General features: G+C 49.8%; 1 protein-coding gene across 1 annotated transcript; it reads left to right on the top strand.

Annotated features, from left to right (window-relative positions):
- The first annotated feature begins 483 nt into the window (after positions 1 to 483).
- Positions 484 to 20,898, top strand: PPP1R3F (protein phosphatase 1 regulatory subunit 3F). Its single transcript, XM_036740109.1, has 4 exons — positions 484 to 1,406; positions 11,853 to 11,908; positions 12,467 to 12,549; positions 16,669 to 20,898. Exons 1-4 carry the CDS (start codon positions 484 to 486, stop codon positions 17,731 to 17,733), a joined length of 2,127 nt encoding a protein of 708 aa, XP_036596004.1. The 3' UTR covers positions 17,734 to 20,898.
- Positions 20,899 to 25,592: the final 4,694 nt, after the last annotated feature.

Raw genomic sequence — 25,592 nt, 5'->3', positions numbered from 1 at the left:
CTTCCCCACGTGCCCTTTCTCTCGGCCCGCGCAGGCGTCCGAGTCGGGGGGGCGGGGTGGCCGCCGACTCCTCCCCCCTTCCCCTCCCTCTCCTTTCCCCGCCCTTCTCCCCAGGTGCAGCCCCCTCCCCTGACCCTTCTCCTCGCGCTGCTTTCTCCCATTTGCCGGGTGCCCTGTTCCGTCAGCCCCCGCGCGCCCCACGCCCCTACCACCACCCCGACCCCACCCCCCTTCGGCTCGCCGTCTCCCACTGGTCGCTGCCCTTAATCGCCCGCCCTCGGTTGCCTGCCATTGGCCGCGGCTTGCTCTCGCCTGCGTTCCCCCCTCCTCCCGTCCTCTCCCCCCCTCCCCCCTCCCCCCCCGCAGCCTCGGGCTCCGGCACCGGCTCCGGCTCCGCTCCGGCTCCGCTCCGGCACCGGCTCGGGCTCGTCGAAGGTCCGAGCTCGGCTCTGTGGCTTCGAGCCATCCAGCCCTGCCATCGCCATGGCCCGAGCGGCCCCGCGGGGAGAGCCCCCGGAGCCCCGGCCGCCGCCTCCCGCTACCGAGGAGCTGGGCGGGCCCCCGAGCGGGGCGGCCTCCGGGCTGGAGGAGGAGCCCGGGCCGGGGCCGGGACCGGGGCAGCCTCCGCCGCAGGCGCGGCGCCCCTCGGGAGCGCCCCGGCGCGTCCTCTTCGCTGACGAGGCCCTGGGGCTGCCCCTGGCCCAGCTGAGGCGCTACCAGCCCTGGAGCTGCGCGGGGCTCGGGGCAGGGCCCAGCGACGAGGACGAAGATGAGGACGACGACGACGAGTCCCCGGCCGAGCTGGGCCTGAGCGGGAGCCCCCCCGGAGCCGGGCCCGGGCCTCCCTTCTATCTGCTGCCCGGCTTCGTGCTGCCCCCAGCCCCGGGCCGGCTGGAGCGCCTGCGAGGCTCTATGGTGGAGCTGGAGGACCTGCTGCCCCCCGAGGATCCCGGGACGCCGGGCCAAGCGCCGGTGCTTCGAGGCCTCATCCGGGTCCTCAACCTGTCCTACCACAAGGCCGTGCACGTGCGCGCCACCCACGATGGCTGGCTGACCTTCCGAGATCACCCGGCCCACTATGTGCCCGGTGGGAGCAGCTCCCCCGAGGACGGGGGGCAGACGGACCGCTTCGCCTTCCAGCTGCCCTTCGAGCCTGCCAGCGTGGGCGCCCAGGTCCAGGACGGTGCCCGCATCGACTTCGTGGTGCGCTACCAGACACCGGAGGCCACCTACTGGGCCAACAACCAGGGCAAGAACTATACGGTGGTGCTGAAGGAGACCTCGGCAGCCCGGGCCAAGGGGCTGGGCCTCCCGGTGCCACCCGTGCCACCCCCAACAGCGAAGCACCTCCTTTGGGAGGTGGAGACGAAACAGCTGAAGAGCTGTATGAAACCTGTCAGACACAGGTAACTCGCACTCCAGCGCCCACTCCTGCTTCTGCCCCACTCCTCTCATACTCGGTGGTTGGGCCTCAGGCTGAGCTCTGAGGAACCCACTAGGAGTCTGAGGCAGCTATTGCCCCCCCCCCCCATTAAAAGGGATGAAGCTCTGAGTAAGGAAGGGTCAGGCTGCTAGGTAGCACAGTGGCTAGAGCACCGGACCTGAGTTCAAATGTGGCCTCAGGCACTTACCCCCACTCTTAGCAAGTCTCTTAGCCTCTCTGTGCCTCAGTTTCCTCATCTGTGATATGGGGATGATAATGATAGCACCTGCCTCCAAGGTTGACAGGGCTCACAAGAGGTAATATTTGTGAAGCATCAGCAAGCTTCGAAACGCTATCTAAATGTTGGAGATTGTTGTTACTGTGTGGTTGGAGTTGCTGCCTTAAGCTGCCTGGTCTTTTGAGCCAACCTGTGTTGGTGTGAATGGTCACAGTTCAAGCAGCCAAGATCTGAGCAGAACTGTTTTGGGGGGACAGTGACAAAATGTTAGACTGAGTAGGGATAGTGTCGCCCTGTCCAACTTGTTCTGCCTCAGACGCCTGCGGGGCCTCCTCTGTAAAGTGAAGGAGTCAGACTAGGATCTGGATGGAGAAACTGCAGCCTCCAGGCCCTCTAGGGCCTTAAGTACAGCCCTTTAGTAAACTTGGACTCAGTCCAAAGGCTGCACTTGAGGACCTAGAGGGCCACAGGTGGCCTCGAGGCTGCAGCTTCCCCACCCCTGGGTTAGGCAAGTAGTGATGAAGTGACTTGTGCCCAGTACTGGCTGAGAAAACCAGCCTTGATGAACACACTTCTACACGTTCAATGTTCTCTAACTTTTTTATCATCATGGCTAATCCCAGCACTGAAGCTTCTCTGTGGTGGAGTAGCGCTGAGAATTCTGTCCCCCACTGGCCAGTTCTGGGATTTAGGCTCACTCTTGGACAAGACTATGTACTCAAAGCCTTTCCAGCTCAGGAGGACTTGAACACCATCATGGTCAGTGGATGACATGTTGGAGAACTGAGGCTTCATGCTTCAGCTGAAGGTCAGACTATCCTCCAGTCAGAGCAAGTTCTTTTCTAAGCTGACAGGCAGATAGAGGACTGGCCTTAGAGGCACAAAGCCCTGACACTTGCTGGCTCTGTTACCTTCTCAGTGCTCTTGGCCAACGGTATCCAACTTGAATACAAAGAGATCACTGCTGACTGCCTGTTGACTTAGAAAACTGCAAATTAATGTTATCTAGGTTGTATTAATGGGTTTTTATTGATTTTGTTAAACCTTTCCCAGTGACATTTGAATCTGATTCCTTGTTGCTCTAGGCAACTCCCTGAAGTCTCAGGAAATAAATGACATAAGAATGGCTGGACTGAGTGGAGCAGATTTCCTCCTTCTGCACACTGACCAAGTCAGTAATCTGGTTTCCTTCCCAAACGTGCCTGGCGCTGGGCTAGAAGATGGACTGTTTAGGAAAACCAGTTCTGGCCCTCTTGGGGCCCTCACACTGGTACAGAGGTGTGACCTATGCATAGATAACTAGTCACACCAACATTCCAACCTTATGGAACAGAGTGGAGATGGGACCCAGAGTGACACCAGAATGCTGCATGTTCTGAGGGGCCTCAAGCAAGGTGATGCTAGAGGTGGCCTTTAAGGGGCTGGCCAGAAAATGCAGAGTGGGTCCCTTCTGTCCTATTCACCCCTTATCTGAGTGCACAGCTGGAGAGAGCAGTGGGGAAATGCCCAGCCCTGTGAGTGAAGGAGTTAGCCTGGTTAGCTTGGTCACCGAGTCCTGGGCCCTTGGCCAAATGGCCTTCAGCAGTGGTACTCAGGCATCCAGTAACTTAAGCTCTTGTCTCTCTGCCTCATTTTCCTCATCTATAAAATGGAGGTCATCACCTTTGTACTGTCGGTCTCTCAGGGCCACCTGAGTTATCTCCTGGGTAGTGAAGGGTGCTGGGCAGGGGCCATCTCAGACTAGGCACTTACCACATAGTAGAACTGGATTTAGCATCAAGAACCCCTGGGTTCCAGCCATAAAAGTGCGAGAGGGAGGAGATTTAGTTTGATACAATGTCCAGTCAAAATCAGTGCTTTGCATGAGTTATCCCATTGAAGCCTTACAAGTCTTGGAGGTGGGTGCAATTTTACAAATGAAGGAACTGAGGCAGACAGAGGTTCAGTGACTTGCCCGTGAAATGTCTGAGGCAGGATTAGAACTCAGGTCTCCCTCCCTCCTGGTCCAGCACCTCTAGCCATTGGGCCACCTGGCCGAGCATCTTCAGTAAAGTTGCGACTCCTCTACCTGTTAAGTGTGTGGTCAAAGTGAACTCACGTCTGGGGCTCCCCTGTGTCTGGGGCTAAACCGCCTCCTCAGTCTCTTGGATTCCCAGTCACCCTTTAAAGCCTCTCTCCCAAGTCATTGACCCAGGGACTGCTTTGTTTTTGAACATTCCAGTGCCCTTAATTATAATGTAATAATGTGTGGTCTAGGTCTCTGTGTCTCCCCCCCCCCACTCCCACACTAGGGAGTTTCTTGAAGTGGGGTGGCCGTTAATCTTATCTAAACTACATGCCCTCAGTACTGAGAAAATACAACTTAGTCACTGGTAATAATTGGATAAACCTGTTGGTTATATACTTGACCCCCTAAATACTTTAAGATGAAAAATGACCCAGGCCCAACCTAAATTTAGCATGAGGGAAATGAGCTGTGGATGCAGATGTTGGGGGAAGCAGCTGGGTCCTGGAGCAGGGGGGAAAAGAAAGGGGGTTCTGTTGTGGTCATTGTGGATGGAGAAGGATCAGCCTTGTTCTTCTGGGCCCCAGGGGTGAGTCTTAGGAATAGCAAAGTTGGATGAGTTCTGCCACTGTGAAATGGGCCGCTTCCAAGTAGATGCTTGGTGACCACGTGCTGGGGAGGCTGATTCAGGCGCAGGTCAGGTAGGGTCAGTTCCTTGTGATGTGAATGTGAGACTGGGCAGTAGGAAGCTTTTAGAGACCATCCTCCTCTGTGTCCTGGGTGGACCACTTTTACTGTTGTCCAGGTCCGGAGATGAGTGTGGGCTGTGTCTAAACCAGGGGCCTTAAAGATGTTAGAAATGGATTGTCCTGGGTCAGGTCGGCAGAGTTGTACCCTTCTCCCCATGCCTATAGACATGGGAGTCAGGAAAAAGAAGCTTCATTTTTAGCACAGGATTACAATGAGATGACCTCCATTTCTCCAGTTGCCCAGGAAGTCCTGCAGATATCTTTAAAGTGGAGATAATGGGAAAAGGCCAGAGGAAGTGTCAGAGCCAGGCTTCTCCTTCAGCTGTCTCCCTAGGCCCAACCTCACAAGGGTTCTCTGTCTCTGCTGTCCCGTGGGTTCCTTCTCTATTCTCAGAACCTTTGAGCCTAGAGATAGGTTGTGGAGGAAACGTTTGCATCATCTGTGTAGTGTGTAGGGCCAAGTGTTGGCTCTTATCTGCTCTCCTACCCACTAGTCACCCACTGGCAATCTGGGATCCAGAGCAGCCCTAGGACATTATCATGTAAAGTCCTGGGCCAGCTGCTGAGTAAGTCACTAAGCATTTACCATGTGCTTGGCATTGTACTAAGCTGTGGGGGTAAAAAGAAAGGCAAAAGCCAGCCCCTGTCCTCAGGGAGCTCTGAGGCCAACAGTAGTGTGCAAGGTTTTCTGTAGAAGTGGGATTTTAGTTGGGACTTGAAAGAAGCCAGGAGCCAGAGCATTCCAGACCTGGGGCACAGCCAGAAAAAAATGCCTGGAGCCTAAAGATGAAGGTTCTTGTTTGAGGAGCCCCCAGGAGGCTGGAGTCACTGGATCAATTGAGTGTATTGAGCAGGGGATACTGGGGATGCAGTCAGGCCCACACTTTAGGAAGATCACTTTGGGAGCTGAATGGAAGATGGACTCGAGTGGAGAGAGACCCCCCCACCCCACCCCCAGCAGCTACTGCCATGGTTCAGGCGTGAGGTGATCAGGGCCTTCACCAGGGTAGGGGGCAGGGTCAGAAGAGACAAGAGGAGGCTGCAAAGGTAAAATTGACAGGCCTTGGCAACAGGTCAGATAAGGTGGTAGGAGACCGAAGCATTCAGGATGAGCCTGGACTTACCAGTTTGGAGCATTGAGAGGATGGCGTTGCCTTCCATGATAATAGGGAAGGATGGGGTTAGCAAACACACCGGATGATGACTCTAACATGGTAGGAGACAGAGCAGGAGCAGTCAGAGAGGGAGCTGTGTCCTTGAAATCTAGAGAGAAGGGATGATCCAGGAGGAGAGAGGGATCCTTGGTCAAGAAGAATGAGGATTGAGAAAAGGCCATTGGTTTGACAACTAAGAGAGGTTTTGTCATTTTGAAGTCAGACTCGTCCTCAACTCTTTTCATCTCAACAGGGATCCATTAGCAAACAGAGACATCCTTTTTTCCCCCTAACTTTATCTGTTGCCCCGAGTCACACCCAGTTCTCTGCTCTGGGGATAGAAGGTTTCTTTTTGCCTTTCAGCCAGTCAGGCAATTCTTGAGACTATGAAATGTAAGAGCTGTCAGTCTGCACCTGAAGACAGAATTCCCTACACCTATGAAATGATGGGTCTGGAGTGTGCGTGTGCGTGTGTGTGTGTGTGTGTGTGTGTGTGTAGTTCATCATTGTTTTGGGGGGGAAAATGGAAACATTTGGTTTCCTAACAAGCAGTCAACCTCTCCTAAAAGAATGCCGCTTGGTGTTGGGTTTGGGGTCAGGAAGATCTGTGAGCCCTGGAGAAGTCACTGAGCTCCTCTCAGCCTCTGTTCCCTCTACCAATCTCCCAGGTTTGCTGAAGGGTGACTGAAGAGCTATTTCTACTCTTGCTGTGCCCATTCTCCCCAAAGGTTACCGCCTGTTACCAGCACTTTGGTGCTGACTTTGACCTGGGCCAGCATACTTTCTGCTCTCAGCATGCACTGTACTGGGTCCCTCAGCCCTTGTGGCCTTCGCCTTCTACCACTAAATGCTAAAAACCCGTGTGGCTGAGTTCTTTATCTTGTCATAACCGAAATAGCCCTGAATTTGTATTCAGGACTGACTTGGGCTTGAAACCAGCCTCCAACCTCTGGTAACGTTGTGTCCTGAGCTTCTTATGGTCTGCCTCAGTTTCCTCCTCCTCCCATACATGAGAAATGATCATTCTTATGAGAGGAGAGCACGTCACCAGCCTGTGGGCCAGGTTTTTTTCCACTCCATCCCATGGTAATATGGGAGATTGGCCTTCAGCTTATTCTCACACTTGTTCTTATTCTCCAAGAGCAATTCATCTAACACCTTCTACTGGAATCAAGTTGTTTGAAGATGAGCATAGGCTAGTACTCAGGCAGCAGGGAGTATTGGGTAGTGAGGCCAACCTCAAGAAGAATTGACTTCTAGTTCTGCCCTGGACATACACTGGCACCCCAGGCAATTCTCTGAGACTATGAATTGCAGCTCTGCATTGGTAGGGCAGCTAGGTGGCACTGCAGTGGATAGAGTGCTGGGTCTGGAGGAGGGAAGACTCATCTTCTCGAGATCAAGTCCAGCCTCAGACACGTAGTAGCTGTGTGACCCTGGGCAAGTCACTTCACCCTGTTTGCCTCAGTTTCCTTATCTGTAGAATGAGCTGGAGAAGGAAAGGGCAAACCACTCTAGTATCTCTGCCAAGAAAACCCCAAAAATGTGGTCACTGAGAGTCGGACACAATCGAAAAATGACTGAATAACACCAACAACAAAATTGACAGAGTTTACACACCCAGAGTCCTTTGTACTATTGCTAAGGTTCTAGAAGCACAACCAAATAAGAGGCCCCCACACTGAAAAGCCACAAAGATTGTCACCCTGCATTGGAACTTTGCTAATAATAACTGTAGTTGTTAACTTGACTACAGAGGGAGAGAAACCACAAAAAGGATGGCATTCTCCAGGATGGGAGAGGAAGAATAATGGCGAACCCTTGTTGGGCACAGCCTCTTCAGATTTGCCTAACTTGCCCACAGGGTTGTCCAGCATTTAGAGCTCACAGGGCTAAAGAATGGCAGCTTCTCAGTAACTCAGGCTGGGCTGGCAGCTACGCTTCCCATCAGATTCCTCTGCTTGCCCTCCCTCCCTAGCCATGAAATATTATCATCTTACAAAATTTTAAAGTGTGAGAGAATATTTCTCAAAAACCACTTAGCACAATGCCTGGCACCTAGTAGGTGCTTTAGAAATGCTTACTCCCTTCCCCCACCTCTCCGTTTCCTGTCTAACCCACTGTCCTCCAGTGCCTGGCCCATAGTAGGGGCTTTTTTTTTAAAGGTCTCTGCTTTTATTGATGTGACTCCACTTTCCAGCGGTACAGACTATCCAGATTGTTTCCTCATTCATGTGCCCAATACTATGCTGTCTACACATTTGTTAGGCAGTGCTTCTTGACTTGTCTTGAGTTGTCTGGGGTGGGCGGGGGGAAGCCTCCCCACCTCTCCACCCCCACCCCCTCCATGTTGCTGAATTTTCTCTTTTCTTCTGTGACCCGCTTTGGTTGGGTCACCTGAGCACCTCGAAAGCAGCATGACCTGATGCGTCAAGGATAGTCTTGGAGGAAACAGCAGAGACTGGATTCTTCAGTGTGGTGGTGCACTTCTCTTCTCTTTCACTGTTGTTTTTGCCACAGCCTCTTAGAAACTGTCATATCTGGCTCTTTTCCCTTTCAAGTGAAATCTCTGTGGTTGCCTCTTTCTTGTCTGTCCCCACTGTCTAGGAGCTGGGTCAGACCATCTCCTAAGTCACCACAGTTCACTCTCAGTTCACCCCCTCGTCTCCAGACTGCCAGGTTTTCCCCTCCTGACTACTAGAAATGATCTTCAGACAGCTGGGAGAGCAGGTTGATTTCCATAATTAAGAGACTAGGTTGGAGGGGGAAAAGTGATCTGGCTGTTTAATCAGTCAATCAATGAACAAGCATTTCTGAAACCCTTACTATGTGCCAGGTGCTGGTACTAAAGAAACAGACCGAGCCGAATCGGTCTGTGGTGGGAACCCGGGAATCCTTCATGTTGGAAGTAGGCGGTTGTGAGGAGAGAGTCCATTTGGGGCATGTGGGATATGCAAAGGAAAGAAAGCAGGAAGTCCAGTGTGGATGGAGAAAAAGGAGGTGTGAGCCAGGCTGTGACCAGGGAGTCTGGATCAGTGGACTTTAGTGAATGGGGGCCAGGGCTATGCACAGAACCATTCAGCCTAACTGTAGAGAAGGCCCTGTGCTGAATGCTAGCCAGAACAAAGCCAGTCCTTGCCCTCAGGGAGCCAACATGCAAACAACCACGTGCAGAGAAGCCATAGACTGGAAAAATTAGAGAGAAGCAGCAGAGGGAAGGCACCAATGGCAAGCGGGAGGGGGAACGGTTTCCTGTAGAGGACAGGATTAGAGTTGGAACTTGAAGGAAGCCAAGGAGGGCAGGAGGACGAGATAAGGAGGGAGAACATTCCAAGCAAGGGGCACAGCCAGTGCAAATGCCTAAAGTCAGGGGATGTATCCAGTATCACTAGATACAAGAAGCCTGAAACAGTAGGAGGGGACCAGGTTTGAAGAAAGCCAAGCAGAGGATTTTATTTTTGGTCCTAGAGGCACAGAACACTCCTTCACCCTGACCTCTTAGCATTTTGAATTCAGGGTTTGAGAAAATGAAAGACATTTTCTAGATATGAGACTTTAAAACTACCCCAACAGCTCCTTTGCCAGAGCTATGATGGCCTTTTATTATTCACCTGTATCAGATCTTATGACTAGAGGCCAAGAAAGATAAGGCTCTCTAGTGCCATTTTCGTCTTTCTCTCCACAGCCACATGATCTTGGGCTAGTGGCTTCAGTCAGACAGGGACTAGAACGCAGAGCTTCTCTGGTTCCCAGGGCTCTTTTCACTGCCTCTGTTTCATCCCACCAAAAAGAAATGGTCCCTGCCATGTGCTTGGCTGTATTCTCACTCCGTACTTCTTTTCCTTCCAGGGTGTTGAATTTGACAAGGTAGAGGCCAGAATCTCTGGGTAAGAGGTGGTACAGGGTCAGGGAGCCACTCGAGTACCTAATTTCTGGTTCCCACAGGACTTCAATTTGTCTCCAGTTCTGAGTATGCAGAACTGATTGCAGTTGTCTCTGCCCTCCTGGAACCATTGGAGAGAGGACATTTTGCTGGACATTTCACATGGAGTAGGATTGAATCTCTCCACTTGTTCTTGTGGCAGAGAAGTTGGAGAGCCCCAGCTCAGACGCTGACACGTGCAGCTGGATTTAGAATGATCAGCCTCAAAGTGGAGTTGGTTGGTAATGGTCCCATGTCAGCGTGACAGGGGGAGGTTCCCAGTGGAGTAGGATCTCAGGCATCCACACTGGGCCCCAGGCTTCTATTTCACATTCACATCCCTGACTTGGAAAAAAGCAAAAACAGTGGAGGGTGGCATCAACTCACAGAAGGACCTTGGCAGTGTAGTGCAGCAGTGTCAGACTCAAACAGGAATGGGACCACTACTCCATTCATTCTGAAGGAGCTCTGCTGGCCACAGATTGACTTTGTTTTCCAATGTAATGTTGTCTGTGTTTTGTTGTATTGTTATTTATTTTTTTAAATTCTCTGTTGAATTTGTTAAAATCTCTGTTAAAAACTCTGCAGTGTTGTGGGCCTACATGCTGACTGGACCCTGTGCTTGACAGACCTCTGGGCTAGAGCCTTGAGTTGAATCTAGTAAGAAAAAGATCTGAGGGTTCTAGTGGAAAGGACCAAACACACTCATAGAACTTGAGCTGCATTACGACGGTTATAAAGTGGTCGTCCTTCTGTACTCTGCCCTTGTCCCAACTCATCTTATATGTTGAATTCAGCAGTAGGTGCCATAGTTTGAAAAGAGCGTGTCCAGGGGTGGGCAACCAGGATGGCCTCGAGTACATGGCACATTGAAGGAAGTGGGATTGTCTAATCTGGGGAAGAGAAGACTCAGGAGTATCATGGAGACTGGACTGAAGTGTTTGGAGGAGGAAGAGTGGGCACAGGGGGCTTCTTGGAAGCCCCTGGATTGGGGGTTATGGTGAAGATTCCTTTGGGTTGGCCTCAGTGACCACAGAGACCCCTTCCAACTTTCCAATCCTGTGATTCTGTGAGGACCACCTGGGCGTAAGGTTCAAGAAATCAGGAGACAGCTCTGGAGAGAGACTTCAGGCCCACTCTTCCAGTCTCGCTTTCCCTGCTGCTGGGATTGGAGAGGCTTTTGAGATGGTGGGAGCCATGGGCTATGATGGCGAGACATGTAGTGAAGAGGGGGCCAAGGATGTGAGATAAAATGGGCGACCCAAGCCCAGACTTGGGTGATAATGATCCCAGACCTGGGTACTTTGCCAGTCACCAGTATACACATCACTTCTCTAAGGAGGTGTGGGGACAAGAAGGTGATTAGGCCAAGCAGTCTCTACAGTTCTGCTCTGTGGCAGTTTCCCCCAGCTACATTTTAATAAATCGTGGAGACAAAAAAAGTAGATTGTTATAAAAAGTAAATTTGTAAATACAGTTGTTCAGTAAAGAGCCCAAGGGTCCCAGATTTGGTGGTGGTGGGAAACCAGGTGAAACCTTCCTTTTCATATTTCAGTGTATGCCCTTTTTTATTTTTATTTTTTTGAGGCAATTGGTGTTAAGTGACTAGTAAAACACAGCTAGTAAGTATTTGAGGTTGGATTTGAACTTGGGTCCTCCTGACTCCAGGGCCAGTGCTCTATTCACTGTGCCCCCCCAGAGTATGCTTCTGGTTTGGGTTTTTTGTTTGTTTTTTTTTTCTCCCTATACACCCTAGATCAGAATTGGCTTGGAGCCAGTAGCTGAGGAAGCTCCTGATGCTGGCAGAGTGGTAGTGTATGGACTGAGTGCTCTCTTATGGGCAGGGGGAAATACCCTGGGAATAAAATCACTTGGCTGGTGGCCTTGATCTGGCACCATCTGGTGGCCACAATCTACACCTTCTTCCTGGTCAATGACTTCACTTAGTGACAACCTGCTTTTCTGTGATGAGCTGGATGTGAAAAGCATACCATCTGTCATGTAGATGGTTCTTCTACACCCCCAAAAAGAATGAAGTTGAGTACTAGATGTTAGCTTAGTAAATAAGTGATGTCAGGAAGGCCTCCTGGAGAAGATGGTGTCTGACAGAAAAGGGAGGGACCATAGTCTGGCAGAGGCAAAAAAGCTGTGTTTGAGGAGCAGAGCACAGAGCAGTGAAAGATGAGACTCTCAATACAAAGGCAGCAGTTTTCTGAGGGCCTTGAATGCCTGGCAGTGCCAGTGAGGGGCATGGACGGCCAGGTCTCTACTTAAGGAACATCATTGTGGTGATGGTGTGGAGGGGCAGAGAGACCTATAAGGTGGAGAATGTGTCCACTTTCCTCTCTCTACCTCCCACAGGCAGACTGAGGAGGAACTCAGAAGAGGAAACGTAGATGACCCTGTCTCTTCGATGGGTAAGTGATGGGAAAGTTTGATGGTGACACTTTCATGTTCTTTTGCTGCCCTGCCCCTCATCTCCTGAGTTTTACACAAATTTATCTGGAGTCTCAGAAATCCCCTGGTTATAGAATGGGAACCCCACCAATTTGGGAGTGTTAAAGCTTGGTGAGCCTAGGCACCACAGTGTCTCTGATAAAGCCATTTGAGGGTGGGGAGTCAGCCACCCTGGTGGTCCAGGCCAAGAAGTTTTCCGCTGATGCTTTCTGATTTGAAGCTGTCTCCAAACAGTGACCACTGGTGTTTGAGGCCAAAGCAAGAACAATTCGTTCCCATGACACCTCGACTGGTTGAATGAATGGATGGGAAAGGGTGTTGGAAGCAAGGCAGGCAGCCCCTTTGGTGGGGGGGGGAGGGGGGAGCTAGCAGAGGCTCCTCCCCATGTGTCCTACATGTGTCCTCCCCATCCCCTATGGGTTTCTCATAGAATGACCAGTTTTGAAAAGAATCTGTTGACTCGAAGTCACAGAAATGCAGCATGACCTCTCCTCCCTATCTTTTTCTCACTCTTTCAGAATGCCCTGATGACGGGGACAGGGGGTCAGGGAGCATAGTAGTAACCCCTCTGCCACTCCAACCAGGGCCACAGATAATACAGGTAAGAGACAGTGGCATCCCCATCGCATTAGCCAAATACACGTATGGACCCACTGTGAATATGTGCCTGACATTGGCAACCTTCCAGGATGCCCAAGGTTGAAAAATGGCCCCCGGGGGACCTACATCCAGAAGCTGAATTCCTAGGCTGCTCTATCCTCAGCTCTCACACTAGCTTAGACTGTGAGCCTGGAGAGCAGTTGACCAAGGATGGAAGGAGCTGACCTTGGAAGTAAGGGCTTCCTCATCACTGGAGGTATCTGAACATCAGCATCCCTGCTCCCGAGGGTGATCATTTGCAATTCTGAGAATCCCAGAGTGGAGCCATAGAACGCCCAAGTTCTGTGACTAAGAGACTTTCCCTAATTTGAAGCCTCTCCCTCTTACGCTACTTCCCTCTGTCACTCGCTGAGACCTCTTTGCTGACACTGAATAATTATAATAATATTAGCTGGCATTCATGTAGAGCCTACTAGGTGCCAGGCCCTGTGCCAAGCACTTTACATACATCATCTCATTTGATGCTCACAACAACTTTGGGAGTTAGGGGCTATTACTAACCCCATTTACTTTTGGGGAAACTGAGGCAGCCAAAGGTGAAAGTCTCAGCCAGGGTCTGAGTGCTGATTATGCCCTACCATATTACATCCCTGGCCATGCTTTATAATACTAGTTTCACCTCTTAAATACCAACACCTTGGACAAACTGGCACTAGAAGGGGTTTGTCTCCATCGCTGCTCCTCAGTCTGTCCTCTACAGCCTCTTCTTCTTTGAGGGTTATTCTCTCCAAATTTATTCTGCAGTCTTCTTCTCCAGCTCGGTTCCTGCCCTTCACTAGGGGACTTGAGCTCATCTAATGTGCGCCCCTCACATACTTGCCATGACCACCTCACCTGCGCTCTTGATCTTGCTGTTGGCCACAGATGTTCCAATTCCATGTTCGGGAACTCGGAAGTTCCTTTATCTGAGCATTATCTTCTCTCATTCTGTCTCTCCCTCTGCAACATTCTTCCTAAACTTGTTCTTCCCTTCAACCCTCACTTCTTTCCCAGTTCATCACCCTATAGTCAACCAACCAACTCCACACTAGCCTCCGCTCTTGACTGCCAGTCTTAGCACCATAGACCTAGACTTGATGAATATCTAGAGTCTATAGGCCTAGACCATGACTTGGAGAGACATAGAGGCTTAAGAAATCCCAGAGACTCAGAGACCTAGGCACCTGAAGACACACTGACAGCGTCTCTGAGTCTACAATTTTTTATCTCTAGCTGTTCACCAAGAGTTCGAGACCCAGAGGATGAGAGGCCTAGAAAGAGACACCAAAAACCTGTTTTAGACCCTAAGGCCTTGAGCCTTGGAGCCTGAGGGTTAAGTTTTGTGACCTAGAATCATAGGTTCTATATCTCAGGACTTAGCCTGTCTTTTGTTTTTCTTTGTATCCCCAGTGCTTAGCACTGTGCCAGGAACATAGTAGGTGCCTAATTGATGCTTGTGGACTGACCAGATTCTTTCTTTGAGGTTCATTCAGATCCATTCAAGATTATGGTAGCATCCACTTCCTGTGACACCTACTCTTTCACCTCACCTCATCCACACTCAAAGATAGTCATAGCCTTGATCCTTCTATCACCCATCCACTTCCATGATCAAGAATTCTGACATGGTTTTATTTGCTCAAAACCTCTTGTCATTCCATCTTTCTTCCCAAACCATCATCTTGTCCTTTTTTCTCACTTTGATCAGTGGTACTTCCATCGCTGTCTCAGGCCAATACCCCTGCACTGGTTACACTTTCTTTTTTTCCTATCTCGAAACTTTGATGAACCAACCCAATTCTACACCGCCCCCTTATTGGATCACTGATCTTGCCCTACCAGGTCTGTCTTAGATCATTCACACTCTGCTGCCTTTGCTCCTACTCACATGCTGCTGAGAAATTCACAAAACTTTTTTTTTAACGTTATATAATCTCAACTGGGCCCTCACTGCAGCAAGGCAATCCTCTCATACCTCCCTCATCAGCTCCCTCTCCCACTCTCCACAGAGGCTCTTCCAAACCTTTAAATCCTTAAAATCTCCCATGGCTCTTCTGCCCCCTCCCCAACTGCCTCATTTTACTGGAAAATATTGAAGCCATTTTTTGCCTTGAGCCTCCTCTTTTTCCCTCTTCCTCATCTCTCATCGCTCAGATGACTTCCTTCACCTGACTCCTGTGAAGAGGTGGCCCTTCTCTTTGCCAAGGTGACCCCACCACGTGCATCTTTGATGCCATCCTACCTTCTCTAGTGGATTGCCCCCTCTGCCATGCTCACTTATCTTCAGTCTCTTCCTGTTCCCTGGCTGCTCCCCTGCTGCCTACAAACAAGCCTGTGTCTCCCCGGTCCTCAAAAAACCTTTACTTCATCCATCCCTGCTAGCCCTCATCCCATATCTCTCCTCTTTTGTATGGCTAAATTACACAATGGGTGTCCTTGCTTCCTCTCCCCTCCCTCTCTTCTTAACTCTCTGACTTCAGCATTCCAAAGGGACCACAATAGAGTCATTGTCTTTTTCTCAGTCCTCATCCTTCTGGACCTCTCTTCAGCCTTTGACACATGCTCAGTTGGGTCATTGCTCTCGGTCTCCTAAAGCCTAGATTTCTTAGCCTGGCACTTGAAGCTGGAGCCAGTCTTTGATCCTTTCTAGAACAATTTCTTCTCTTAATGGAACTGCTGCCACCCTTCCATATCTTGTGTGCCTTTGCTGATTCCTTCTGCTTCTGAGAATTGGCATCGAGAGGCAGAGAATTCATTTCCACTAAATTTGAAGTAGACAAGATGTCTCCATTTAGTCAGCAGGCCCAGAGAGGAAAAGGAGCTTGTCTCGGCTGGCCTCTCAGTGGGCCTCACAATGGCCTCTCCCAAACCTTCAGCACTTTCCTATTGCTGCCTTCTCCTCTTCCCCCTCCTCCTCCTTCTCCCCCCCGCCCTGTGTCTCTGGGTCTCTCTGTCTCTCTCCATGTCTCTGTCTCCCTCTGTGTCTCTTTGTCTCTGTCCCTGTCTGTCTCTCTTTGTGCCTTTGTCTTTCTCTGTGTCTGTCTCTCCGTGCCTCTGTCTTTGCTTTTCTCTCTCTGTCTCGGTCTCTTTGTCTCTATCTCTATCTCATTGTCTCTGTCTCTTTCTCTGTCTCTCTATATCTGTCTTTTTGTCTCTCTCTCTCTTTGTCTCTGTCTCTGTCTCTCTTTGTCTCTGTGTCTCCCTCTGTCTCTTTGTCTCTGTTCCTGTCTGTCTGTCTCTCTCTCTGTGCCTCTGTCTCTGTGTCTGTCTCTCTGTGCCTCTGTCTTTGTTTTTTTCTCTCTCTCTTTGTCTCTATCTCTGTCTCATTGTCTCTGTCTCTTTCCTGTCTCTCTGCATCTGTCTTTCTGTGTCTGTCTCTCTTTGTCTCTGTCTCTTTGTGTCTCTGTCTCTCTCTTTGTCTCTGTCCCTATCTGTGTCTCTCTCTGTGCCTCTGTCTCTCTTTGTGTCTCTGTCTGTTTTTCTCTCTCTGTTTCTCTCTTCGTCTCTGTCTGTCTCGTTGTCTCTGTCTCTTTCTCTGTCTCTCTGTGTCTGTCTTTCTGTCTCTGTCTCTTTGTGTCTCCTCTCTCTCTCTCTCTCTGTCTCTGTCTCTGTCTCTCTGTCTCTGTGTCATCGGTTTTCTCAGGGTGCTTGGTTTGGTTCTCTGCCCCATCCAACACCACTTTGTCCCATTTAATAAGAGCTAACGCTTTGGCAGCCCAGTCCAGGTCTGATCTCATTTGATCCTTAGAACAACCTTCCAAAGTAGACCCTGGTATTATTATCTCTACTTTCCAGAGGAGGACACTGAAGCCCAGGGAGGTAGCAAGTGTCTGAGATGGGTTTAAACTTGGGTCTTGGAAATTTACTAAATGTTTGCTGAGTGAAATGAGCCAGAGTGACTCCCAGGATCATTAGCTGAGGTGCTTGGAGGAATTGGGGTCTGGCACCTTAGAAGGGAATGGGGCATTTTGGGTAGAACTTGTCCTGATTTTCTTTTCCCTTTGTTCTTTCTCTCTTCTTTCCCTCCCTCTTCTGCTAACCCCCTTCCCTCTTCTCTCCTCCTCATCTTCTGTGACCCCAGGTCTCAGATGTCATGGCAGCTAGCTCTCGAGAAAACAAAGGCTCTCACCTGTGCCTGCCTGAGACATTCCTAGACTACCCACAGTCCCCCACCATCGAAATCCCCCCTTCTGCGCTGAGCTTGGTGCCAGATCAGGGAGGAGCCCTGGGAGTCCCCTTGTTGGGGACTGAGGAAGAGGCCCTATCGGATTTGGCAAGTCCTCTGGGTGCACGGCCTTCTGAGGGCCACCCTGGAAAGTGTACAGACTTGTTTAGGTCAGATGAGGCCCAGCCTGAGGATGCTGTGGACCTGGAGTTAGAACAGCTCTACCTCACCCACCTGAGCCGCTTGAGGGCCGCGGAGGTGGCTGATGGGGATTCGGGGGGGATCCCTATAACTGACCCTGACCAAGATCTCTTCCTGAAGTGGATGGGTCCGGAAAGAGCCTTGAACAGCTCTCTAGCGGAGGAGATTACCCTGCACTATGCAATGCAAAGTGTGCAGGGTGTGATGGAGCTCCTTGAAGATGCTAAAGAAGGTAGCAGCAGCAGTGGTGGCGAGGTTGAGGAGCTGGAGGCATCTTCTGGTGCAGAGGAGGAAGAAGAGGAGGAGGAGGAGTCTGGGGAAGGAGACACACTGAAGGAATCCCCTCCTGGCATTGTCACTGGCATGTGGCTAGCAGGACAGCATCCAGGGTTCATCTTGGTGAAGGATGGGCTCAGTCAGGACCCAGAAGAAGAGGAAATCCTGGGGTCTGGCCATTCATGGTCCTACTCCTGGGCAGCCCCTGAAAAGAAGCCATCGGATACGGAGAAAGAATGTGGCCAGATTAGTGCCATCAAGGCTGAAGGGCCCTCTTCCTGCTTCCAGGAAAGGAGCGATTTCTTGCCCAATAGCATCCCTACGCAAAAGCCTTCTGGCATTGCCCAAGGGGGAAGCCTCTGGGAATTCCCCAGCCAGCTGCAGAGAGCTCTCAGCCAGTCCTTGTGTGTGCTGGGTCTGCTGGTCTTCCTGCCCATCATGTGGAATGCCTGCATGGCCTTCATGGGTTTGGCCTTTTATCTTTCTCTGGCCTGGTTCTCTTAGATGGCCATGCGTTGGGGGGGGGGCGGGGGGGGGGGGCCTAGCAATAATAATTACAAAAACCCTGGATGGCTCCAGATTCCAGAGGCCGTGTGCTCTGTGGGAAGTCAGTGGGAGAAAGAAGAAAAGCTCTTAGACACCCAGGCCCAAATTGGGCCTACATACATCTACACAGGCCCAGACACACATACACGTTTACATAGATCTACATGGCCACCCACACATATGTGCATACATAGTACACATGTGTGGCATCATGCAGTGGGTGGGGATGGAGCAGGGAAAAGCATCAGGAATTGGGCTCTCTTTGCTATATTTCTTAGTAAACAACTTCCAAAGAAACCAGCTGAGGCTTTTGGTAGTGAGTTTGTGGAGTTCTTGCCATTTCTGTGATAGTTTGGATGGCAGCTGAAAGGGCAAGCCTGACTTGGAGGCATTTTTTTTCCTTACTCCTCCAGGTACCCATTTGGGGGTGGGGGAGGAATCCCACTTCTGTTAGTGCTTGTGGCCACGAGCACAGGGACCGGCTCCCAGGTTTAGACCACAGCTTAAAGACCTTCATGGGTGGTTACTTGGGACCAACTCCACCAATGGTTTGCTTGTTGAGCAAAAAAAAAGAGCCCAGGTGAAGTCGTGACAAATTAGGGGGAATGAAGCTGACCCCAACTTTGACTTGATGAAGAATTTCCTCTCCAACATTCCCAATCAAGCAAGCAGTGAGCAAGCACTGAGTGGGGGAGGGGCAGGCACTGCTTCCCATTCCATTTGTGGACAAGGTTTCCTGCTAGGAGACTGAGTCCTTTCTCACATATAGACAGCCTCTGGAAAACACTGATTTGATCTCCTGGAGCATTTGCTGTCTGTTTCCGCAAGCAAATCAGAATTTGTTGGCTTTTTTTTTTATTGAAGTGAAAGATTACCATCCAGAGGCAGAGGTGAGGCATGTGTGAGTGGATTCAGAAGCCCCTGAGTCCGACCCTCTCATTCTGAATAGGCCCGGAGAAGGGCTGGGGGTGACCATCCGTCCAACAGAAGGAAGAGCGAGCCTCTTCTCATTGAAGAGAAACAAGGATCTCCTCCATTCCTTGAAAGTTGGCCAGAGGAGCTTCCACTTGGGCTGAACACCTGAAGGGTCTTAAGGGGTGAATCCCACTTCACTTATTTTTCAGAAACAGGATGCTCTGTAGGCTCCTCTTGGTCTCAAAGGGTACAGTGGGACTTGAGCTGCCCCAAAGCACTAGCGGAACCCTCCCAATCATAGAGCTTCAGGGGGAAAGAGCTAAACTGAGTTCAGGTTTTTGGAATGTGAATTTGGGGGCAGGGGCTCCTAGCCTCCACACACACTCCTACTCTGGAACACGGTTGGTTTTTTCAAAATAGAAGGAAATGCTAACTTTGTTAAGAAGGGGATGAATTTTTTACTCCTACCCCAGTTCACAGACCTCCAAAATCCCTCCGCAGAACAAGTGTCTAAGAAGCCCTGCCTTAGAGTGAGGGCGCCTGGCTCTTTACTTCCTCCCCTGGCAGATGAGGGGAGCTTGCACTTGCTGGCCACCTCAGGATCACCCATCCGTCTTGTTTGGACTCTCAGCCTCCCTCCCGGAGGTTGTTGCCTATTCATCTGATTATCCCTCAAGCCAGTGCACATTAAGGACCTACTGTGTTCCAGACACTGTGCCACAGTTTAGTGAGGGCGACAACGTACAAGCAACAATGTAAAAGCAAGCTCTAGCCAGGCTAACTTGGGGGTTCCCAGTAGATTAAGGAGGCCTGGGAAGGGAAGCCACGGGGAGTGACAGAAGGGGATTATAATGATGGCAGCACCACTTCCGTAAGCTGAACTTTGCAAGGAGCAGTTTCATGGAGTTTATACATGTGTGGGCCTCTCTTCTATCGTTTCAGTAGTGCCCTTCATGACCCCATTTGGGGTTTTCTTGGCAAAGATACAGGAGTGGTTTGCCGTTGCCTTCTGCAGCTCATTTGACAGATTAGAAAACTGAGGCGGCAGGCAGTGACTTGCCCAGGGTCACACAGCCAGATTTGAACTCTGGAGATGAGTCTTCCTGACTCCAGGCCCAATGGCGCTCTATCCACTACAGGACCACCTAACTACCCATTGTGATGTGAGAGATTCCATCCTCTCTCCTGCTGCCACAAGGGACCCTCTCCTGTGCCACAAGCTGCAGAAGGTTCCTTGCTTCTCAGCCTTTCAGAAACTAGCCCCGTTCCACACTACTGACCAAGCCAAATAAACCTACTGACTCATGCATCAGAGGCCTTCGCAAGCTGCTACCCACTGGCCCATTCAGCGTCTTCTTATGCTGTTCCCCGCCAAGCACTCTGTGGTCAAGCCAAATGTGTGTACTCTCCAGCCCTTGGATCTTGTTCTGCTCTCTCTTGTCAGAGACACAAATTTATGTCCATCTGTCAAAGCCTAACCTTCCTAGCACGGGGAGATCATAGTGGCCCCTCCTCTAGTTCAACTGTAAGCCTCCTAAGAGCAGGACTATGTCAGCCTGTTTTTTCATCCACAGTACAGTACCGTGCACACAGTAGTGGGTGAATAAGTGTTTATCAAATTGAAGATCCCGTGAGTGTTTAATATGTTCCACTTCTCAGTTTTTCTCTGTTCATCCCTGTGTCCCTCCCCATCTGTCCATCCATATCTCTGTGTCCTTGTCTCTCCATGTGTGTCCACGTTTGTGTGTCCATGTCCATCTCTGTTTCCCTGTCCCATCCTTGTCTGTCTGTGTCCACGTCTGTCCATCTTTATGTGTCTCTCTGAAGAGCTCAGTCTGGGGCTCTAGATGGGAACCTAGAGGCAATCTGGTGGGGGCTTCCTAGGAGCCCAATCCCTTCTGTGCTCAAGATGGACATAGTGCTTGCTGCTACTCACTTTATCTCTGGCCTCCGAGTCGGGGTGAGATCAGGAAATCTGGCCCTTGTTCCTGTATGCTTTCTTCAGCACTTTGTGAACTAGATACAGAAAGAGTAGCAGTAAATTTGTACATTCCTTTGGGTCTACATGGATAGGTTTCAGAGACCAGAAAATCCCCCAAGCTACGTGAGCCATGGAAAATAGAAGAGTTCCAGTCTTAGAGCGCCCTGACCTTCAGCTGCCTGTGCATCCTCAGCACTGTGACTGTGTCCAAATAAATTCCCAAATCTCAGCTTCTCTACTCATGACTGTGTGTTAGTTTGTCCTCATCATTCTTCCTCCCCCATCCCACTTGTTTAGGGGGGCCATGAGCTGCCCTGTCCCATTTGGGGAATGGGCAGAAGCCAAGCCACCTAGAAACTGATGGAAATATTGAGAATGGATGTTAGAGAATAACATCATTTTGCATGACTTCACGTGTATTTGTTCAGTTGTTTCAGTCATGTCCGACTCTCTATGACCCCATTTGGGGTTTTCTTGGCAAAGATACTGAAGAGGTTTGCCATTTCCTTCTCCAGCTCATATTACAGATGAGGAAACTGAGGCAAATAGGGTAAAGTGACTTGCCTAGGGTCACACAGCTAGTAAGTATCTGAGACTGGATTCGAACTCAGATGAGTCTTCCTGACCCCAGGCTCAGTGTCACTCTATTCACAGCAGGACCACCTAGCTGCACCTTGACCAACTCACAAGGCAGGACAACAGGCTGGCAGGATTCCTTTGACAATGGGGTGCGTTTAAATCTCTAATCTCTCAAATTTCTCCTAATCTTTATCAAGAACTTTGCCTCTTCCCTCCTCTTTGGCTTCCAGGTATAGTCAGTGGTGGGACTTGAAGGTGGGACCTTGTGCTACCCCAGAATCCATTGGGCCCCTCCTGTGCTGTGGTCTGTTGAAGCCTCCTACTCTCACTTTCACAGTAGCCATAGGCTTAGATCATAGAGGCCAATCATGGGATGGAGGTTGGCTGGAGGAGTGAAGCCCCCAAGAGGAGAGGGGAGTTGTCCAAGGTGACACGCTGAGTAGAGGTAGGGCTCCCAGTTCCTTGGCTCTGGTAGAAAAGGGCCTAGGTTGTCTCTGGGAAGGGGGAGCCAGATGGAAGCAGGTATTAATTCAGTCAGGAAAGGGTAAAGCATCCTAGAAATAGGTGTTACACTCTGTACTTCTAATGAGCTCAGTGTGGTGGAATCTGCCAACACCAGCCAGTAGCCCCAGAAGGTGGTAGGAATTTTCTGGCTTTAGGCCTGGTGAGATAGAGCTGGAGGGCCAGTATATGAAGTGGAAGCAAAAGGGAGGGAGGGTCTATCCCCTTCACTAGAATGTCTGCATTGGTCAGACAGAGCCAGGGCCATAGTGTGCTGAGGTCATGGATATGCCCCCCATCACCGAATTCAGATTGGAAATCCCAACCTGGCATCGGAAATCCTACATGTGGAAAATTAGCAGGAAGAGAGCATACCTGCCTGATAAATACCAGTTCAGATCGAAGCAAGTGAGCAAGGACTGATGGGTGGAGAAAAGGTAGGAGAACTGGCCAGAGTCCCTCACCTCCCCATCACCAATACATGCTCCTCTTCCGTCAAGTGTAGGAGGCACCACCTGGCTCAAAGGCACTAAAGGATGCAGGAAAATACGGGGAGGGAGAGCTTCCCCCTACACCTCGTCTTCCTCTAGGATTGGGTGGCACACCCTGCCCTGCAGTGGCTTTGTAAAGAGCTCTTTAAACCAAAGGGTACTTTTGAAACTATGGAAGCCCTTGTAAATGCTAGAGGACTTTGTAAGCCATAGAAAATTTGTCCAACTTGAAAGGAATTTGTAAACCATAAACCTAGGGAGCTTGCTCACACATGCGTGCCACCACCCCTACCCCGTCAGTTGGGAGAATTGCCTACAGATTAATCAAGCAGACTGAGCAAGTCCTATGCTAGAGGCTGGGCATACAGAGACAAAAACCAAGAGTCCCTCCCTCCCACGTGGGTACAACTTGTGTTAACTTAAGTAAATACGAAGTAATAGAGGAAAGAAGGAAGGAGGAGGAGGAAGAGAGGGAGGGAGGAAGAAAGAAGGAAGGAAGGGAGAAAGAGAGAAAGACTACAGTACATGTAAAGGAGAAACAAAGGAGAGAGAATAATAGGAAAGAACTCAAACAGTGGACAGAGGCACTGAGCTGGAAAGAAGTTAAGGATTTTAAGGGGTTGGAGTGGAGGAGGAAATTAATTGGGGGGCGGGTAGAGGGTGGAGACAACCTCTGCAAAAGTATGGAGGTGGGAGATGGAATATTTCTTCCTGGGAACAGCTAGCAGGCCAGTTAAAATAGCTACGAGGTCCCTCAAAGGCAGCTCTCAAAGGAAGAAATCTGAGTCATCTAAAGCCAAATCACTAATAAGTGGAGAAACAAAAATTAAAACTACTCTGAGGTTCAACGTCACCCCCATCAGATTGGCAAAATTGACAAAAATAGAAAATGGCTTTTCTGGGCATGCCTAGTACTATTAACATGGAGAGGCCTTTAAGGGGTCTTTGGAGGTCTTTGTCCAGAGGCCACCATGGTAGACAAGCCTGGGTTACATGGCAAATGTTGGAAGAGCTGCAGGAAAACCAGCACATTAACATGCTATTGGTAGAGCCTTGGGTTGGTCCAATCATTGTAAAAAGCAATTTGGAACTCTGCCCCCAAAATCACTATGTGGTACATACCCTTTGACCCAGAGACAGCATTACTTGGCTTATTCACCAAAGAGGTTAAAGAAAGAGCGAAAAGTTCTGTGTGTCCAAAAATATTTATAGCAGTTCTTTTTGTGGTGGCAAAGAATTGGAAATTAAAGTAGTATCTATCAACTGGGGAATGGCTGAACAAGTTATGATATATGAATACAGTGGAATATTATTGTGTTATAAGAAACAATGAAGGGGAGGGTTTCAGATAAACCTCAGAGGACTCATACAAACTAATGTGGTGAAGTGAGCAGAACTTGAGAACAATTTATATAAAAAGAACATTATAAAAACAAACAACTATGAAAAACTTGAGAACTCTGATCAACACAGTCATACATGATGATTCCAGAGGACTAATGTCTAAGGGTAGCATTCCAGAGTGAGAAGCTGTTGTGGTCTATAGGCTGTGTATTGAGCTAGGAACAAGTTCAGAAATAAATAGTAGCTGTGTGACTTTGAGCCTAAGAGTGAAGTTGAGTCTCATTTTCAGCCAAGTCTGAAGCCTGAAGAACCAAGGCAGAAATTCTACACCAAAGGAGAGCCTGTATGTAGTTCTGTCCATCTGAAACCTACCAACCTTTCCAGCTGGCTGATAGTGGCTGAGTCCGGTACAGTCTACTGGAACTTCCAGTCAGGAGCAAGCCTGCAAGAGTGTTTCACAGACCTAAATGCAGGTCAGGAACTTGCAGAACTCAGATCAGGAAGGAAGTGCTTAGGTTTGCTCTGGATCAGACCACTTTGAGAGCAGTGTAAGCTTTCAGGTCTCCATCCTGAGTTGTACTTGAAATCCTGAAATATCACAATACTCACTAAACCAAGAAATCAAGAGGATCGAAGAGAACACAAACCCAGTTCAGACATTCTCCCCAGAAGTTCACAGAGACCAACCCTAACATAAAGTCTAAAGTCAAGAAGTAAGCTAGAAGAATGAGAAAAAATATCTCACCATAAAGAGGTATAATGGTGACAGAGATGCTCAAGACACAAACCCAGAAGAAGAGAATGACTCCAAAACACCTACAAGCAAAGCCTAGGAAGAAAGAAAGAAAGAAAGACAGCTTGGGCACAAGTTCAACTAGAATTTCTGGAAGAGATGAAACAAAAAAAAATCTTAAAGAGCTAAAAATGATTTTTAAAAACCAAATCCGAAGGTAGAGGAAAAAAAATTGGAGAAAAAATTAGTTATGGAAGAAAGATTTGGAAAGAGAATGAATAGCTTGAAACAAGAGATACTCAAGGAGAAAACTACCTACAAAGTAGAATTGGCCAAACAGAAGCTAATGATTCCATGAGGTAGTAAGAAATATTAAAAAGAGGGTGGAGCCAAGATGGTGGCAGGAAAGCAGGGACTCGCTTAGGCTCTCCCCCAAATCCCTCCAAACACCTGTAAAAATGGCTCTAAACAAATTCTAGAGCTACAGAACCCATGAAATACCAGAGGGAAGCAGGTCTCCAGCCCAAGATGGCACAGATGGTCGCTGGGAAGGGTCTATCACACTGTGCTAGGAGCGGGGCGCAGCCCAGCATGGGCCACACCAGGACAGACCAGGCACTGAGGAGATCGGGTGGAGCAAGCTGTAGGACCCTGAATCACTAAGCTGTGGCAGCTACCAGACTTCTCAACCCACAAACTCCAAAGACAACTTAGCAGGTCAGGGGGAAAACTGGAACAGGGTGAGAGGAGTGCATGGTCAGTCCCAGCCCTGGGGGCTGCAGAGGTGGTGCAGCTCTACGGCTGCAGCAGCAGGAAGCTCCTGCGGCTGCTTCCAGAGCTTCAGCTGTGGTTGCTTCCGGCCCTAGGCCAGGTAGGAGGAATCTAGCAGTGGATCAGAGCAGGGGTGCACAGAGGCAGCCCTGCTTGGATCTAGGTCGCTGTCCTGGTTGGTGGTTCTTGGGGGAGGAGGAGTGCTGGTGTGGCAGAGCTGGCTGCATAGAAATAGCTCTGAAAACAACAGCACATCCCCTCAAGCTTGGAACAAAGTACTCGCCATTCTGAAGCCAGTCATACCCTGACAAAAACCTCAAGGGTCAAGTAGTTGGCTGGGAACATGGCCAGGCAGTGAAAGACTCAGACTCTTGAATCTTTTTTTGGTGACGAAGATCAAAACATACAGCCAGAAGAAGTCAACAAGGTCAAAGAGCCTACACCAAAAGCCTCTAAGAAAAATATGAATTAGTCTCAGGCCATGGAAGAGCTCAAAAAGGAT

The sequence above is a fragment of the Trichosurus vulpecula genome, chromosome X (genome assembly GCF_011100635.1).
Source record: "Trichosurus vulpecula isolate mTriVul1 chromosome X, mTriVul1.pri, whole genome shotgun sequence".
In the NCBI taxonomy this organism is placed as follows: Eukaryota; Metazoa; Chordata; class Mammalia; order Diprotodontia; family Phalangeridae; genus Trichosurus; species Trichosurus vulpecula.
This window is presented reverse-complemented; position numbering and strand designations above follow the sequence as displayed.